Source organism: Erythrolamprus reginae, chromosome 10, assembly GCF_031021105.1.
Source record: "Erythrolamprus reginae isolate rEryReg1 chromosome 10, rEryReg1.hap1, whole genome shotgun sequence".
In the NCBI taxonomy this organism is placed as follows: domain Eukaryota; kingdom Metazoa; phylum Chordata; class Lepidosauria; order Squamata; family Dipsadidae; genus Erythrolamprus; species Erythrolamprus reginae.
Genome location: NC_091959.1, coordinates 49,436,657 through 49,452,686, shown reverse-complemented (window position 1 = coordinate 49,452,686; position 16,030 = coordinate 49,436,657). Strand labels below are relative to the sequence as shown.

Here is a 16,030-nt window from a genome sequence, read left to right as displayed (position 1 = left end):
GCTGCCCTTCCCTTCGTGTCCCCTCAGCTGCTTCTTCTCTTGCCTCCCCTTGCTCCCCCTCAGCGTTGGGGGGTCCCCGGACATCACTGGGACTCGTTGCGTAATCGAAAAAGAGCCTAGTGGGTTTTGGCTTGATGCAAAGAGAAGAAGAAAGAGGGGAAGAAAGAAAGATGGATGATAAAGATAGATAGATAGATATAGATAGAAGATAGATAGAAGATAGATAGATAGATAGATGATAGATGATAGATGATAGATAGATAGATAGATAGATAGATAGATAGATAGATAGATAGATAGATAGATAGATAGATAGATAGATAGATAGATAGATACCGGTAGATAGATAGATGATAGATAGATGATAGATGATAGATAGATAGATAGATAGATATAGATAGATAGATGAGGATATAGATATATATATAGACAGAAATAGAGATAGATATAGAGAAATAGGAGATGTAGATGATATATAGACATAGATATAGAGGTGATGGATGATAGGCTTGAACAAGTCTTATCTGGAATCTGTGTCATTTAAGACGCGAGATAAAATTCCAACCCACTTGTCCATCATCAGAGCAGGGCAGTTCCCAGTTGTTCCTTGCAGCTTCAGCTGGAGCAGGAGATAGACATACAAGCAGGTGATGGATATAGATTAGGGAGAGACAGAAGTTTCTCTGTGACTAGCTCCACCCACTCCTACCCAAAATAGTGCCACCCTCCCAAACAACGGGTGCTGAATCCCACCAAAGACCCACAGCTACATCCGCGGAGATATTAACAAAACGTTGGTTTAATGGGCAGCATTTAACCTGAGGAGTGTCCAGATGGAGTCCAGAAGCGTTGAGGTTGCCCCGAGGTGGAAAATGCAGAAACGATATTGCTAGCACAAAGCTCAGCGTCGATCCGTGGATCCATCCTGACCAGCCTTTGACAGAGTAAACCAGGTTCTAAAGGTCCAGGATTTAAAAAACCCAGAGGATCCTTCTGGGGTCAGCAGAACCGAGGAAGGCGACCACACAGTGGGAATGTTAAGCAAATAGCTTGTTTCGAACTGGGTTCAAGAAGGCAACCAGCTAAGGAAGAGCAGATCTTGCTGGGGTGGGAAGGAACACAAAACCTTTTTTGGGGTGGGGGTGAAGGCAGCAGCAGAAGCAGCAACAGCAGCAGCAAAGACCTCCCACCGACGGACCTCATTTTCTGGAGACAGGTTGGCCAACTCGTCTTCGGTCAACCATGAACGTCGCCAACTTTGCTCATGCAAAAAGAGTTCTTTAAAAGCGAGCACCACAGGCAGAGTGGGTCCTCCTACACCACCCACTGGGTGGAAATGGTGCCTGTCCAGGAGGAACAGCTGTCCATCATCTGGGATAGTAGTCTTTGGGGACCCCGGTGAGGTTCCTGAGTTTCAAAGCCATGTCCACCGTTTTGATGTAGCCGTTGATCATTTTCTTCATCTCGGGAGTGTAAGGGTCATACTCCAGTTTCCTCAGGCCGGACCTCTTGAAGTTCCCGTCCTTCTGTCCCTCCACGCAGAGCAAGCGGTCCTCGTGAACCGCGATGCCCAGCAGGCTGACCATCCTCTTCAGCTGGACAAAGAGGTCTTGCTTGAGGTCCTCAAAATGAACCACCAAGACCTTCTTGCCGAATTTCAACCAGTCGAGGGTGTGCGTCACCCACCAAGGGGCATAGTTCTTGACAAACTCCGGCCACTCTGAGGGGAGGGAGAAAATAGGTTACTCGCTAAGCCTTGCTTGGCACCTTCAGGATCTGCCTGGATTTTTATCCCCTCCCCCACCCACAAGCAGAGATAAAAGCTTTAAATAGCCTCTTGGCTTCATGAAACATCAACAGCATGGCTCATCTTGTCAAATCCTATCTCATAAAATGTTCCTAAGACCAACTTAAAATTACTGCTATGGAGCAAAACAGATACAGACAGACAGATAGATGGATGGATGGACGGACAATAGACAGGTTATAGATGATAGATAGATGGATGGATGGATGATAGACAGGTGATAGATGATAGATGGATAGATAGATGGATGGATGGATGGATGGATGGATGGATGGATGGACGGACGATAGACAGATGATAGATAGATAGATGACCATCACTCAGACTCAGAAGCAGGAGAAGCTGTATTGATGAAGGTTGAGGCTTATCCTGGTCCATTGTGGCTCTTCCAAAGCATATCATCAACCCAGCTTCTCAAGGAAGGTGGTGGCACCATCAGACCTACCCTTGCCCTTCCAGTGGGCATGAGAAGCAAAGCCAATGTGACCCCCGTACTTCCGGTTGAACTCGGCCATCAGCGCTTTGAAGGGGTTGCGAACCAGGAGGACGGCGGCATCGAAGGATTCGATCTCCTTCTGCCCGCTCTCGTGGGTTTTGATGCAGATCGTCCGTCCACTGCGCCAGTGATCCCGTTCGCCTTTGAAACCTTTGGGCAAGGGGGGGAGGGGGAGGAAAATAAAGAGCGGGCTGTGAGTAGCAAATATGGGAAAAGAATTCGAGTACGACAGAAACTGTGTAGCAGCTCTTTAACAGGTGTAATGATTCTGGGACGGTGAGGCTGGCAAGGCGCAGCGAGAGCAAAAGAATTATTTAAAGCAAAGAGGGTCTTCCCCTTGACTGGCTGTCGAAAAATAATTAAAAGTAGGAATTGATTGGGAAGAGATGCTAAAATGAAAATCTCTCTCTCTTCTCTCCCCCTCCCTATCAATCGTCTATCATTTCTGTTCTGCCTGACCTCTAGCCACCTTTGTTCTTGGGTGGCTAGAGGCTAGGCAGAACAATATCTAATTATCTATTCTCTCTCTCTCTCATCACTTATCTCCTCTCTTTCTTAGCTAGCTATCTGTCTGTCTATTTATCATCTATCTAATCATCTATTCTATTCTTTCTTTCTCTCTCTCTCCCTGACTCTCTCACTTGCTGCATCACTAAAGGTTTTCAGGAAAAGATGGGACAATTGCTCTTCTGAAATGGTCTAAAACAGCATCTTTAATTCAACTATAGTTTTGTGGCCGCTCCAGAAATAGGCACTGGAAGATTTTTGTGGTTCCTGGTGTTTTCTTTTCTATGGGGAACAGAGGGTCCAAATGGCTCTGTTAGAACCTAAGAACCTAAGAAGAGCCCTGCTGAATCAGGCCAAAGCCCATAGAGTCCAGCATTCTGTGTCACCCATTGGCCCACCAATTGTCCATGGGGACCTTGAGCAGAAAGAGAAGGCACCCCCCCTTTCCCTTGACCCCCAACAAATGGGACCCAAGGGAATCCTGCCTGCCTCAACCAACATAGAGGCGGCACTTGGACATCCGTTTCTTTTGAGTATTTAAAGCTTAACTGATGCTTTACAGATGTGAGAATTGTGCATGGCAGGATCGTTAAATCTCAGCACAAGCTCCTTTCCCTGGTGAGGCCGGTCGCTGTGATAGAGCTTTCTGTGGGATGCCAAAGCCACCCTTGAAAATTTACCCGGCGTGGCTGCTTGTTAACCAATTTGTCTTTTTTTTTCTCCCACAGATCTTTTAAAGTCATAATGAGCTAGAACTCCCAAGGTTTGGTCTCCAGGCAACTGCAAATTCCAGGGAAAGGATCTGAAGCTGGCTTGACAATTTGAAAGGGACAGAGGGAGGGATGGAGAAAGAAAGGAAGGTGATAAAACCAGTGTTTCCCAACCTTGGCAACTTCAAGATATTTGGACTTCAACTCCCACAATTCCCCAGCCAGCATTCGCCTAGGCCAGGGGCTTCCAACAGTGGCAACTTGTGGACTTCTGGGATGGGGGATTCTGGGAGTTGCAGTCCACAAGTCCTAAAAGTTGCCAAGGATGGAGACCCCAGGCCTAGGAGATATTCTACCAGGTAGTTAATCAGAACTGCAGATAATAATCAGATCTGCAGAAAAAACAATGGCTGCCAACTTGCCTTCCATTGAGGACCGAATCAAAAAGAGGGCGGTGAAAATATTTACTGACCCCTTGCATCCTGGACACAAACTGTTTCAACTCCAACCCACAAAATGATGCTACAGAGCCCTGCACACCAAGACAACTCAACACAAGAAGAGTTTTTTTCCCCAAATGCCATCACTCTGCTAAACAAATAATTCCCTCAACACTATCAAACTATTTACTAAGTCTGCACTACTATTACTAGTAATTTTTTCTCATCATTCCTATCAGCCATTTCCTCCCACTCAGGACTGTATGACTGTAACTTGTTGCTTGTATCCTAAGATTTTTATTAATAATGATTGTCTCCTCATTGCTTATTTGACCCCTATGACAATCATTAAGTGTTGAACCTCATGATTCTTGACAAATGTATCTTTTATTTTATGCACACCGAGAGCATCTGCACCAAAGACAAATTCCTTGTGTGTCCAATCACATTTGACCAATGAAGGATTCTGTTCTAGTTGGCGCAAAGTCAGAAGAATGGAAGCTGGGCAGAAAAAGTGAGCCACTATTTATGTTAGGGTTCTCCAACCTTGGCAACTTTTAAGGCTTGTAGACTTCAACTCCCAGAATTCCCCAACAGCAAACTCTGGAGTTGAAGTCCACAAGTCTTAGAGTTGCCAAGGTTGGAGACTCCTAATTAAGACTATGGGAAAGAGACTCCATGGGATTTGGTGGGAGACCTGCTGGCTGGTCTTCCAGGGTGGGAGCTGCTGAGCTCGAGAGGGTCAGATTCATAACTGACCGCTCCTCCAATGGCTCAGGGCAGCTCTGGACCCCTTTCTGATTTCTCCCATTCCCACCCCCATTTTGACTCCCAAGGAAGCGATGCCGTCACCTTTATTGTAAAGAGAGCCGTCAAAATAATAACTCCCCGTATAGAAGCCCGTGGCCAGTTCGATCAGATGCCGGGCCCACGTATTGCCCGCTCCGGGAAAGCTGGCGAGGGCGACCAATTGTTTCGCTCGAGTTATGAGAAATCTCCGGTCCATACATCGGTTATCTGTGAAGCAGAGAAGACGAGGAGGCTACTGAGGTCACGGGGGAGACGTTCCCGAGGGCCCCAGGGGGCAACTCCCACCTCTGAAGGTGTCCTGGAGGGCGTGGGGAGGACCCAACCATCTGGGTCCTCATTTGACACCCCCTCGGAAGGAGGGAAGGCTGAGTCAACCTTGAGCCGGTGGTGAGATTTGAACTGCTGAGCTAGCAGTCAGCTCAAGGAGACTGCAGTGCTGCCCTCTAAACACTGCACCACCCCTTGAACCGTACATTGAGGGGCGCTGCCCTGGCGATGATGGAACAGGGGGTCCTCTGAATGCCCCCAGCCCCCCCCCCCCTTGCCCAGCCCCTCCGCTGTCCCTGATACCTTGCACTTGAGTCTGGTACACAATGAAATAGTCCGGAGTGCCACAGCTTTCGAACTCCTCTCCGTTGCATCTCTGGGCGCAAAGATGCTCTCCTTCTCGTTCGTGCAAGGAGAAAAGAGTGGTGGGGAAGCCGCAGTGGCAGAGGGTGCCAGCCAGGGCTGCCAGGGGGGATTCCTAGGAGGGAGGGAGGGAAGGAGGGAGAGTTCACTGCTGGGCGGGGGGCAAAAGCCTTGGCGGCAGAGACGGGGGGAGGTCAGCGCTCTGCCAACCAAATGGGAAGGGCTGATAGAAACATAGAAACATAGAAGATTGACGGCAGAAAAAGACCTCATGGTCCATCTAGTCTGCCCTTATACTACTAAAAACACAGCAAATATAAATCTCTCTAGTACAAACTGCATCATTGGCTCCCTCTTGTGGCCAACTAGCACATGTCTCTTAAAGGTACAGTCTTAAACTTACATTGTTAGCCTATGAATTGCAACATAGAACCATAGAAGACTGAGGGCAGAAAAAGACCTCATGATCCATCTAGTCTGCCCTTATACTATTTCCTGTATTTTATCTTAGGATGGATAGATGTTTATCCCAAGCATGTTTACATTCAGTGACTGTGGATTTACCAACTACGTCTGCTGGTAGTTTGTTCCAAGGATCTACTACTCTTTCAGTAAAATACCCCACATATTCACATGCAGTATACTAACATAGTGGTCCCATCCAGGAGGCTTTGGAGAAGAGCCCCGTCCTTGTTCCAGGCTCTGGGGACCCCCTTCTGCTCACCTTTCCTGTGCAGAAGTCAACGCATCGCTCCACAGACATGTTCTTCATGGTCCTGCTTGCCAACAACGCCGCAGAGAGATTCTCTGGCCGCCGGAAACAGCCGCGGAAGATGGCGCTGCCGTCTGGGGAGAGAAGCAGAGGGAGGGTTCAGAGAGAGGCACCGCGGACTCCGGAAGGATGCCGTGGGCACGAGACCCTTCCTCCTTCCTTCCACCCATCCAGTTAAACCAAAAGAACGATGCGGCGGGTGCCAAGGCCCTCAAAAGTGGAGGCCACACTCACACCTCCTGGTGGATTCCTGGGCCAGGTCCAGCCGGTAGATGGACAGTCGGTTGGGTCCTCCACAAACGCTGCTCTTTTCTCCTTTGCACTCCATGTTGCACTCGGCGTCACTCGCGTTCGCGGCCAGGATCTTGTGCCCACAGTAGCACTCTGCCCCGAACTCCAGCCCCGCGAAGAGGTAGCCCCTGCCACAGACGAAGGCACCCTGAATGTGGGAACCCTGGAGACACAGAGACCGGACTTCCCTCCCTGGACAATGACCCTACACAGTGGCAGACGTCCTGAACGGTGGGCGTGGGCCATGTCATCAACGTATACTAACTGAGTGAGTTGAATCAAGCCCACACCTGGTCTTAACTTGAGGAATTCTGAGCAACTGGGTGGCTATTTACAGGGCACCTTTCAGCTCTAACCATTTTCTCTAATTCCTGAATTTATTCCTTGTCAAATTAATAAATTAATCACCGCTGATTGCCAGAACGCAGTTTGGTGTCTGCCAAATGTTACTCCTGGTCATGAGATTTTCTCCAAAAAGTTAGGAAAACCCATATTTCCCAAGTTCACCATCGCTCTATGGATTGTAGACAGCCACATCTGGCTGGATTGTGTGATATTGTGTGGGTGGGTGGACGGGAGCGATGTGTGTCTTTTGACACTGAAGCAACATCTAAGGGGGAAATCTCCAGCAGACAGCCATCAGAGGAGGACGTCCTGCCCCAGAGCAAAGTTGCAAAATATTTGTGGGTCAAGAAATTGGAGAACAAGGACATTCATGGAAGGAAGTAAATTCCAGGGAAAGAGACAACCTGGAATGTTCTTCTTAGTCTGTAGGGTTCGCCATTCCCCCCACCCCCACTCTTTGAATTGCTCCCAAACCCTCCAATTACAAAAATGCCACTCAGATAACTTCAATTCAGCCTGACTTGGCTCCAACCATTAGGCATTATGTCCTTTCCTCCCTCCCTCCCTGACCACTCAGTACAAGGCAACCCAAGAGGCGTCAAGACCTTCCTTCCAATTTATAAAAGAGAACGGATCAACGTCTGCCTTCCCCGGGGAGCTCTCCCTGGTCCTGAAACATCTGGCAGTCACCGCAACAGGAGTTGCACTGCAACTTTAGGCCCTGGACAGGCTGCCCTCATGGCAGGCCCTGAAACCGTTAACCCCAAAATGAAGGGGACGCACTCGATGCCTGGAGTTAATGAAGTCCTGGTGTCGTTTGCCACCCTACCGTTCGGCGCAGTTGTCCTGGCAACGGAACAATGTCATTTTTTTGTAGTCAAAGAAGGACACTCCGCGGAGGGCTCTCTGGTGGGTGTTGTCGACATAACAGCCGATGTATTTTGCTGGTGAAAAGAGGAGAAAGGTTAGCACCCACCCTTTGGAAAAAAGAGGGGGCCCTTCAAGAGAGGGGCAGGCACCCTCCAGGTCCCGACTCAGGGGGTCGTGGGGAAGACTGGGCTACAGGGATCGTCCACAGTGACAATTCTCAGCACTCGCTTGGCCCAGGGAGAATTCCCAGGCTGTTTTTTGGGTTCTGCATTTTAAAAAATCCTTGTAACGCCTACGAGAGCCCATCCGAAAGCTGCTGTTACCTAGCAGGAATCTCCAACCACCGCCTGCACAACCCCCCTCCTCCCACCTAAATTTGCACCGCCTGTCCAGGGAACCATCCATCACAATGACAAGTCAGCTACGCTAGCGCCTGGATGGGAATTCAAAGCACGCTCTCCTGCATCCCGACGACGATGGCGCTTTCGATTTACAAGACCAGACTTGGTGCAAAGAAACCTGTTGGGTGTGCCCCCCTCCCCCACACCCCTGTCCATAGGGGTTTTCAAAGGGCTGGTCTGCTCTGCCCCCCTCCTCCCCGAGCTCCCTCTTGCCCTGGTCCAAATGGGGCTCCTGGCCAAAGAAAAGGAGTGGCGGGGAGAGATGGGCATGGCATGAAAGGCATTTGCACTTCTCTGGAGCGTCAGTACTACAAACTTCCACCAGTTGGGTTTGTCAATACAGTGGTGCCTCTACCTACAAATGCCTCTGTATTTACAAACTTTTCGAGATAATCTTGAACTGGGTGTTCAAGATTATTTTGCCTCTTCTCAAGAACCATTTTCCATTTACAAACCCGAGACTCCGAAACTGTAACTGGAAAAGGCAGAGAGAAGCCTCCGTGGGGCCTCTCTAGGAATCTCCTGGGAGGAAACAGGGCCAGAAAAGGCAGGGAGAAGCCTCCGTGGGGCCTCTCTAGGAATCTCCTGGGAGGAAACAGGGCCAGAAAAGGCAGGGAGAAGCCTCCGTGGGACCTCTCTAGGAATCTCCTGGGAGGAAACAGGGCCAGAAAAGGTGGGGAGAAGCCTCCGTGGGGCCTCTCTAGGAATCTAGAGAGGTTATGACCTTTAAAGCCCTTCATGGCATCGGACCAGAATATCTCCGAGACCGCCTCCTACCGCACGAATCCCAGCGACCGATTAGGTCCCACAGAGTGGGCCTTCTCCGGGTCCCGTCAACTAAACAATGTCGGTTGGCGGGCCCCAGGGGAAGAGCCTTCTCTGTGGCGGCACCGACTCTCTGGAACCAACTCCCCCCGGAGATTAGAACTGCCCCTACTCTTCCTGCCTTCCGTAAACTCCTCAAAACCCACCTTTGCCGTCAGGCATGGGGGAACTGAAACATCTCCCCCTGGGCACGTTTAATTTATGCATGGTATGTCTCTGTGTGTGACTGTTAGCATATGGGGTTTTTTAAATATTTAAATATTTTAAATTTGTCTGATTGCTTATGATTTGTTTTTTACATGTTGTGAGCCGCCCCGAGTCTTCGGAGAGGGGCGGCATACAAATCTAAGTAATAAATAATAAATAAATAAATAAATAATCTCCTGGGAGGAAACGGGGCCTCCACCCTCCCTGTGGTTTCCCCAATCGCACGCCTTATTTGCTTTTACGTTGATTCCTATGGGGAAAATTGCTTCTTCGTACAAACTTTTCTACTTAAGAACCCGGTCACGGAACAAATGAAGTCCATAAGGAGAGATACTACTGTACATGTAAATAATATTTATACTCTACTATATTAGTCTGTGTTATCGGCTGGACCACCACCACTGCTACATATACTTTGATTCAAGTTCGGTATTCCAACATTGGGTATAAGCCCATTGTGGAATGCTAACAGAGCATCAACCAAGACAGGGAGGGTGGATCGTGCCCAGAACAGGACACACACACACACACCCAGTTTCTTCCGATGTTCTCCAGGCTGCCCCCCCCCCCCCGACATCCAGAGCATAAAACCACCTTCCCGGAGGTTAATTGTGGGGGATGCGTTGCATATGGGCCTGCCAAGCGCGGCTGCCGTTGGTGGCAATCGGATCTCCCTCACCATCTGCTAGAAATTCTCGGAATGTCAAATCAAATTAGACTAATGAGCCTGGCTGAACGGGTTTCCAGAACAGGCCCACCACCTCCCTGCTATTTGCTTGGGGAGGGGCTTTAAAAGGAATCTGTTAATGCAGGACGAAGGACTAGGCGGCAGGGCCTTTTATGCTGGGGCCCCTGCTCTTTGGATTCTCTTGCCAGCTGAGATGGAGTCTGTCCCATGCCTTTGGCCTTTTAGAAGGGCATTCAAGCCAGACTCAGCCCTTGGTCTGGGGTCTCTCTGCATTGGATGCCCACAGAAGATGCTACCCCTGCAACCATCTTCTCTTTGGCTGTTTATCACTGCACTCAACGCCTCTTCTTATTTTTATGTTTATAATAATAATAATAATTTATTAGATTTGTATGCCGCCCCTCTCCGAAGACTTATGGTCTTAATAGTAAGCTGGCCAGAGTTGCCAGGCAGAGTGAGACAGCTGGCCTATCCATTGAATATATAAATAAAGGTAATAAATAAATGGCAGCAGCTGTGCCAGGAAGCAGGAATGATTTGGACTCCTGTGTCCAGTTCTGGTGACTGCACCTCAAGGAGGATGGAATGGAACTGGAAAAGGTGCAAAAAAGGGGCAACAGGAATGATCAAGGAAATGGAGCCCCTCCCTTATGAAACCAGGTTGCAACGCCTTGGTCTCTTCAGCCTTGAGAGACGGCGTTGAAGGGGTGACTTGATCGAAGTGTATAAAATCCTGCATGGGATAGAAAAGGTGGATAGAGAAAAATCATTTTCTCTATCACACAATCCTAGGACAAGGGGGCCCTCCCCAAAGCTCATAGGTAGGAAAGTGAGGACACATCAAGGGAAATATTTCTTCACCCAGAGGGTCCTTGGTTGATGGGATTCCCTTCCAGAAGAGGTCATGACAACTGTCAGCCTGGAGAACTTCATGGCAGGATTAGACAGATTCATGGATGCCAAGTGTATCATAGGTGGTGATTGAAACGGATGTCCAAGTGCCGCCTCTATGTGGGTTGAGGCAGGCAGGGTTCCCTTGGGTTCCATTTGTTGGGGGTCAAGGGAAAGGGAGGGTCTTGCCTTCTCCTTCTGCTCAAGATCCCCATGGTCAATTGGGGGCCCATTGTGGGACACAGAATGCTGGACTCGAGGGGCCTTGGCATCTGTTTCAATCACCACCAATACACAGCCTGTCCGAAAACTATGGTAGATAATATTTGGATCAAATGACGGCAGCCCAACCTTCCGAGGGAGCGGCATAAAAAAAAGAGGATTTAATCTCTGTTCCCCGCATTGATCCTTCCCCGAAGGAGCGTGTTACCTCTCTCTTCCTCCTTCTCGTGAGGGCTCCTCCCCTTGACCACTCGACTCCACGTCTCCCCATAGTCACCTCTGCTCCTCCCAGCCGCGTCCTTCGCAGGGCTCTTGAACCAAGTCCCGTACCTCCGGGCCAGGACCAGAGACTCCGGCATTGCTCTGGATGCCCTGCCAAGCGCCAGAGCGCCCAACGACTGAGCTTCAGTCCCTTCGGCAGCACCGTTGCTGGGCCGGGGGGCAGCGCCCGGGACCCTCGCCTCTCCGCTGAAGCCGGCATGGAGGAAGACCAAGCTGCCAGCCATCAGGTAGAGCGCGATCAAGGTGAAGAAACGGACGGGTTTCCGCCGAAAGTACCGCTGGAATTTCAGCCACAGTTTGGCCATTGCAGCGTCATTACGGATTTTCACCAGGGACGAGCAAAGGGGGCACCGGCGTTATTCCCCCCCCCCTTGGAAGATGATCTTCTCAGCAGACAGAGGAGGGGCCTCTCGGTCTGCCCTCTAAGAGGCCACGGACTTGGTGCCACGAATGTGATGCCACAGTTGGGACCTCAGCGCCATCATAAATCAGCCCAGCTTGGATACTCTTGTCCGTGCATTGATTCAAAACGAGAAGGTTGCAGGATTGGACCAGTTCTTGGCACTAGTTCTTGGTCTTCTCTGGCCACAGAGCAGCCAACGCTGAAGTTATCATGGTCAACTGGGGGATTAGGAGTTGCCGCCGCTGCTTTTAACCTGGTAGGTCCACCTGCCTTGGGAGGGACATTCACCAACATTCACCAAAGTGGAGACACATCCAAGGAGTTTTGAGGTGTCCAGTAACATCCAGGAAGACAGCTGAACTGGCTGTCATTCATTTCCACAGGGCAGGGAGAAAGTTGGACCTAGAAATCAACAGAAAAGACAATACTACTAGGTATTGGGTATTTTTAATTAGAAATTTAAAAAAGAAGAACAATATTTGATTATTCGTATTCTAACAGCGGCAAGGATAATACTGTATACTGCTCAAAAAAATAAAGGGAACCCTTAAGCAACACAATATAACTCCAAGTCAATCAAACTTCTGTGAAATCAAACTGTCCACTTAGGAAGCAACACGGATTGACCATCAATTTCCCCTGCTATGGTGCACATTCAACTTTGTACGGAACAAAGGATTCAAAGAGAATATTTCATTCATTCAGACCTAGGATGGGTTCTTTTGAGTGATGGTAATCAAAAAGGGGACAGATTGCGTAGAGATGGACAGGCTGTCAAAGAAGCTAGAAGGGAAAGAAGACTCGGAATATTAGAAGATATGGGAATTTTTTAATAATTGGCTAGAGGAAAGAAAGGATAAAAAAAGAAAAAGAAATTAAATAGAAAAGATAATCCAAGAAATTAATAAATAAAATTCAAAGATAAATATGTAAATATGTAAAAATGCAAAGCATTATGTTAACAAAAAAATAAGGAAAAAATGGAAAATTCTCTGAATGAAATTCTGAACGAGCAGGGAATGTAAATCCCCCAAATTTATGTTTTTACATAGAAACCTAGAAGATTGACGGCAGAAAAAGACCTCCTGGTCTATCTAGTCTGCCCTTATACTATTTTCTGTATTTTATCTTAGGATGGATCTGTGTTTATCCCATTCAGTTCCTGTGGATTGACCAACCACGTCTGCTGGAAGTTTGTTCCAAACATCTACTCCTCTTTCAGTCAAATCATATTTTCTCACGCTGCTTCTGATCTTTCCCCCAAATAACCTCTGATTGTGCCCCCTTGTTCTTGTGTTCACTTTCCTATTAAAAACACTTCCCTCCTGGACCTTATTTAACCCTTTGACAGATTTAAATGTTTTGATTGTTTCCCTGCTTTTCCTTCTGTCCTCCAGACTCGACAGATGGAGTCCATGAAGTCTTTCCTGATCAGTTTTAGGCTTAAGACCTTCCACCATTTTTGTAGCCTCTCTTTGGGCCTGTTCAATTTATCAAGTTTTTTTTCTCTTTGTTTTGTTTGTCCATTTTTATGTTTGTGTATGTATTTATAAAAGAAAAGGAAAAGAAAAGAAAAGACAATGTTAGGACACCAAAAACATTTCTCTTTCAGCTAACCACCTGAAGGGGCTCTCCATCATGATTTCAACCACGCTTATCTCTGGAGATGGGGAAGGGGACCGTTTCCCTACAGTTTCCATTCTCTTCCGGAGGTTTTAGAAGAGTTGACATGATCTAGAAGGGATTCCAGATCTCGGCTGCTCTTTCACAAACGTCAGTCTAGAGCAGGGTAGGCGAAGTTGGCTCTTCTATGACATGTGGACTTCAACTCCCAGGAATTCCTAGCTAGAATAATTGGCTCAGGAATTCTGGGAGTTGACGTCCACATGTCATAGAAGAGCCAACTTCGCCTACCCCTGCTCTAGAGCAGTGTTTCCCAAGAGGGAGAGCATTTGCTGGCTGGGGAATTCTGGGAGTTGAAGTCCAGATATCTTCAAGTTGCTAAGGTTAGGAAACACTGCTCTAGAGGCTGAAAAAGAGGAAGCGAGGACCTTTATGACCTCATCACACGGACACCTCCGACTGCCAATCGCAAGGGTTTCTTCTTGGCCCCACCCTCTCCAAAGGAGAGTTTCCCAACCTCAGCCACTTTAAGAAGTGGGGACTTCAAAACACCTGGGTGGTTTCCACCCCAAAGACCATCATCCTTGTCCTGCCTCATCTTAAGGGTCTACAATCACCCTGGAATAACGGAGAAGCCAATAAGCGGGAAGAAGAACTGAACGCCGGTTAGTTTTAACGGAGTCTAATTTTCCTACCATCTGTCTCGGAGATGATTAAGTAAAAAATATCACAGGGGGGCAGACGGCATGGAATATAAATACATCTTTTAATTCCGCTTCCTCATATAACTACCCAAACACATCTTGGTCTCCGAGGTGTGAAGTTTATTGGCAATCAATGGAGTGGGGGGGGGGGCTTCTGTGGTTCCAGGGAAGAGCGGGATTTGAAAGAGGGAGGGGGGGATGAAGGTTTTCTTCTCATCAAGATCCTGGAGCCCTTGGCGGGGACTCTGTTCTGCTTTGCTACCTATCTATCTACCTATCTATCTATCTATCTATCTATCTATCTATCTATCTATCTATCTATCTATCTATATCTCTATATCTATCTATCTATCTATCTATCTATCTATCATCTCTATATCTCTATATCTATCTATCTATCTATCTATCATCTCTATATCTCTATATCTATCTATCTATCTATCTATCTATCTATCATCTCTATATCTCTATATCTATGTATCTATGTATCTATCTATCATCTCTATATCTCTATATCTCTATATCTATCTATCTATCTATCTATCATCTCTATATCTCTATATCTATGTATCTATGTATCTATCTATCTATCTATCTATCATCTCTATATCTCTATATCTCTCTATCTATCTATCTATCTATCTATCTATCTATCTATCATCTCTATATCTATCTATCTAATCTATCTATCTATCTATCTATCTATCTATCTATCTATCTATCTATCTATCTATCATCTGTTCTGTCCGAGCTCTCTGGTAGAATCCTCCCAAAATGCACAAGTACAAATTTCAGACACACACATGTTTGAAATTCAAAACAATGTTCTTTATAATGAAAATTCACTTAAAGCAAGCCCTCTTTTGGTATAGCAAAAGAGCCCTCGTCTCCAAACAAACTGGTAATTGGTACAAGTCCCTTGTCAGTTCTGTGATACTTAGCTTGCAGCTGTGAGGCAATTCACAGTCCTTTTTCTTTGACAAAGTGAAACACACTTTGCTCTGGTTTAGTTTCAAAGCGGGGAAAAATCAGCACACAAAAGGTCAAAGTCAGCAAGGCAGTCACGAAACACAAGGATCAGATAATCCTCCACAATGGCCAAACCCACAGGCTGCTCTTTATAGCAGCCTCACTAATGACCACAGCCCCACCCAACCACAGGTGGCCTCATTTTCTCTGATAATAATCTCTCAGTTGTTGCTGCCTATGCATCGCTCTCCGCATGCGTGGCTGTATCATTAACTCTTGTTCTGAATCCAAGGAGGAGCTAGAGAATTGATCTCCTTCTGAGCTGTCTGCCACACTCTCCTCCGCCCTGTCACTCATGTCTTCTTGGTCAGAGGAGCCTTCATCATCAGATTCCACCGGGGGCAAAACAGGCCTGCAGCATGTGGATGTCTCCCCCACATCCACAGTCCTTGGGGCAGGAGCTGGGCCAGAGCTGACCACAACAGTATTTATTTATCTATTTTGTCCAATACACATTAATACACCATGAAGGTAATAGAGGACACCTTCAAGGAAATACAATTAGAGAAAGAATAGAAGAGAGAGTATAGGATAAAATAACCAATGAGAGAATAGAAGAAAGATATAGGGATGGAAGAGAAGATATATGGGATATAGGAGAGACAAGAGGACAGGGGTCGGAAGGCACTCGAGGGCACCTATGCACGCCCCTGTTCCTTCATTCCTTGTTTGTTGCACCTGTCCAAATCATTCCCTGCCCCCGTCTGAATTCTCCGCTAGCAAGAGTGGACTTTGAAAGCCTTGGTATCTCCTCCTGCCCTCTCTCAACCGTGACATCCCTGCCAATCATCGCACCAGGCACGAAAGGTGAACCTCTTTTTTTGCTCAGGGGCCAAAAGAGTGCGTGCGTGCATGATAGCATCCATGCACAGAACCACACCCAGCGCATGAGAGCACAACCCCCTCCCCCGCATTGCCCCATACACATCTGCATACACGGAAGCTTCTGGGTTCCTGGTAGGCCCATTGGGACGTTTTTTGCCCACCCAAGGCTTCAGGAGCCCTGTGGATGGCAAAAAGGAGCCCAACGGGCCTGTTGGATCTGTTTTGCTCCCATCCACAGGCTGCGGAGGCTTT

The 16,030-nt window shown here is 47.6% G+C and overlaps 2 protein-coding genes across 2 annotated transcripts in view; both read right to left on the bottom strand.

The window, feature by feature from the left end:
• Positions 1 to 778: 778 nt before the first annotated feature.
• Positions 779 to 12,001, bottom strand: WSCD2 (WSC domain containing 2). The gene is made up of 8 exons (XM_070762554.1): positions 11,121 to 12,001; positions 7,638 to 7,752; positions 6,407 to 6,591; positions 6,125 to 6,246; positions 5,341 to 5,515; positions 4,813 to 4,977; positions 2,253 to 2,453; positions 779 to 1,720 (listed from the first exon to the last, which is right to left on the bottom strand). The coding sequence occupies exons 1-8, from the start codon at positions 11,497 to 11,499 to the stop codon at positions 1,368 to 1,370; spliced, it is 1,695 nt and encodes a 564-aa protein (XP_070618655.1). The 5' UTR covers positions 11,500 to 12,001; the 3' UTR covers positions 779 to 1,367.
• Positions 12,002 to 15,947: 3,946 nt separating this feature from the next.
• Positions 15,948 to 16,030, bottom strand: part of RPH3A (rabphilin 3A) — a 14,174-nt gene continuing 14,091 nt past the window's right edge. The window contains exon 8 of the mRNA XM_070762016.1: positions 15,948 to 15,956. Within this exon, the coding sequence (XP_070618117.1) occupies positions 15,948 to 15,956 (9 nt within the window). The remainder of the gene's footprint in view (positions 15,957 to 16,030) is intronic.

What these genes read in the sequence shown, in the direction of transcription:
- WSCD2 (XM_070762554.1), bottom strand. Translation starts at nt 11,499, where the DNA reads ATGGCCAAACTGTGGCTGAAATTCCAGCGGTACTTTCGGCGGAAACCC. An exon ending in CGAGAAGGAGGAAGAGAGAG is followed by an intron (nt 7,753 to 11,120) that starts GTAACACGCTCC and finishes TCTTTTCACCAG; the next exon opens with CAAAATACATCGGCTGTTAT. An exon ending in CAGGACAACTGCGCCGAACG is followed by an intron (nt 6,592 to 7,637) that starts GTAGGGTGGCAA and finishes CGTCTGTGGCAG; the next exon opens with GGGCTACCTCTTCGCGGGGC.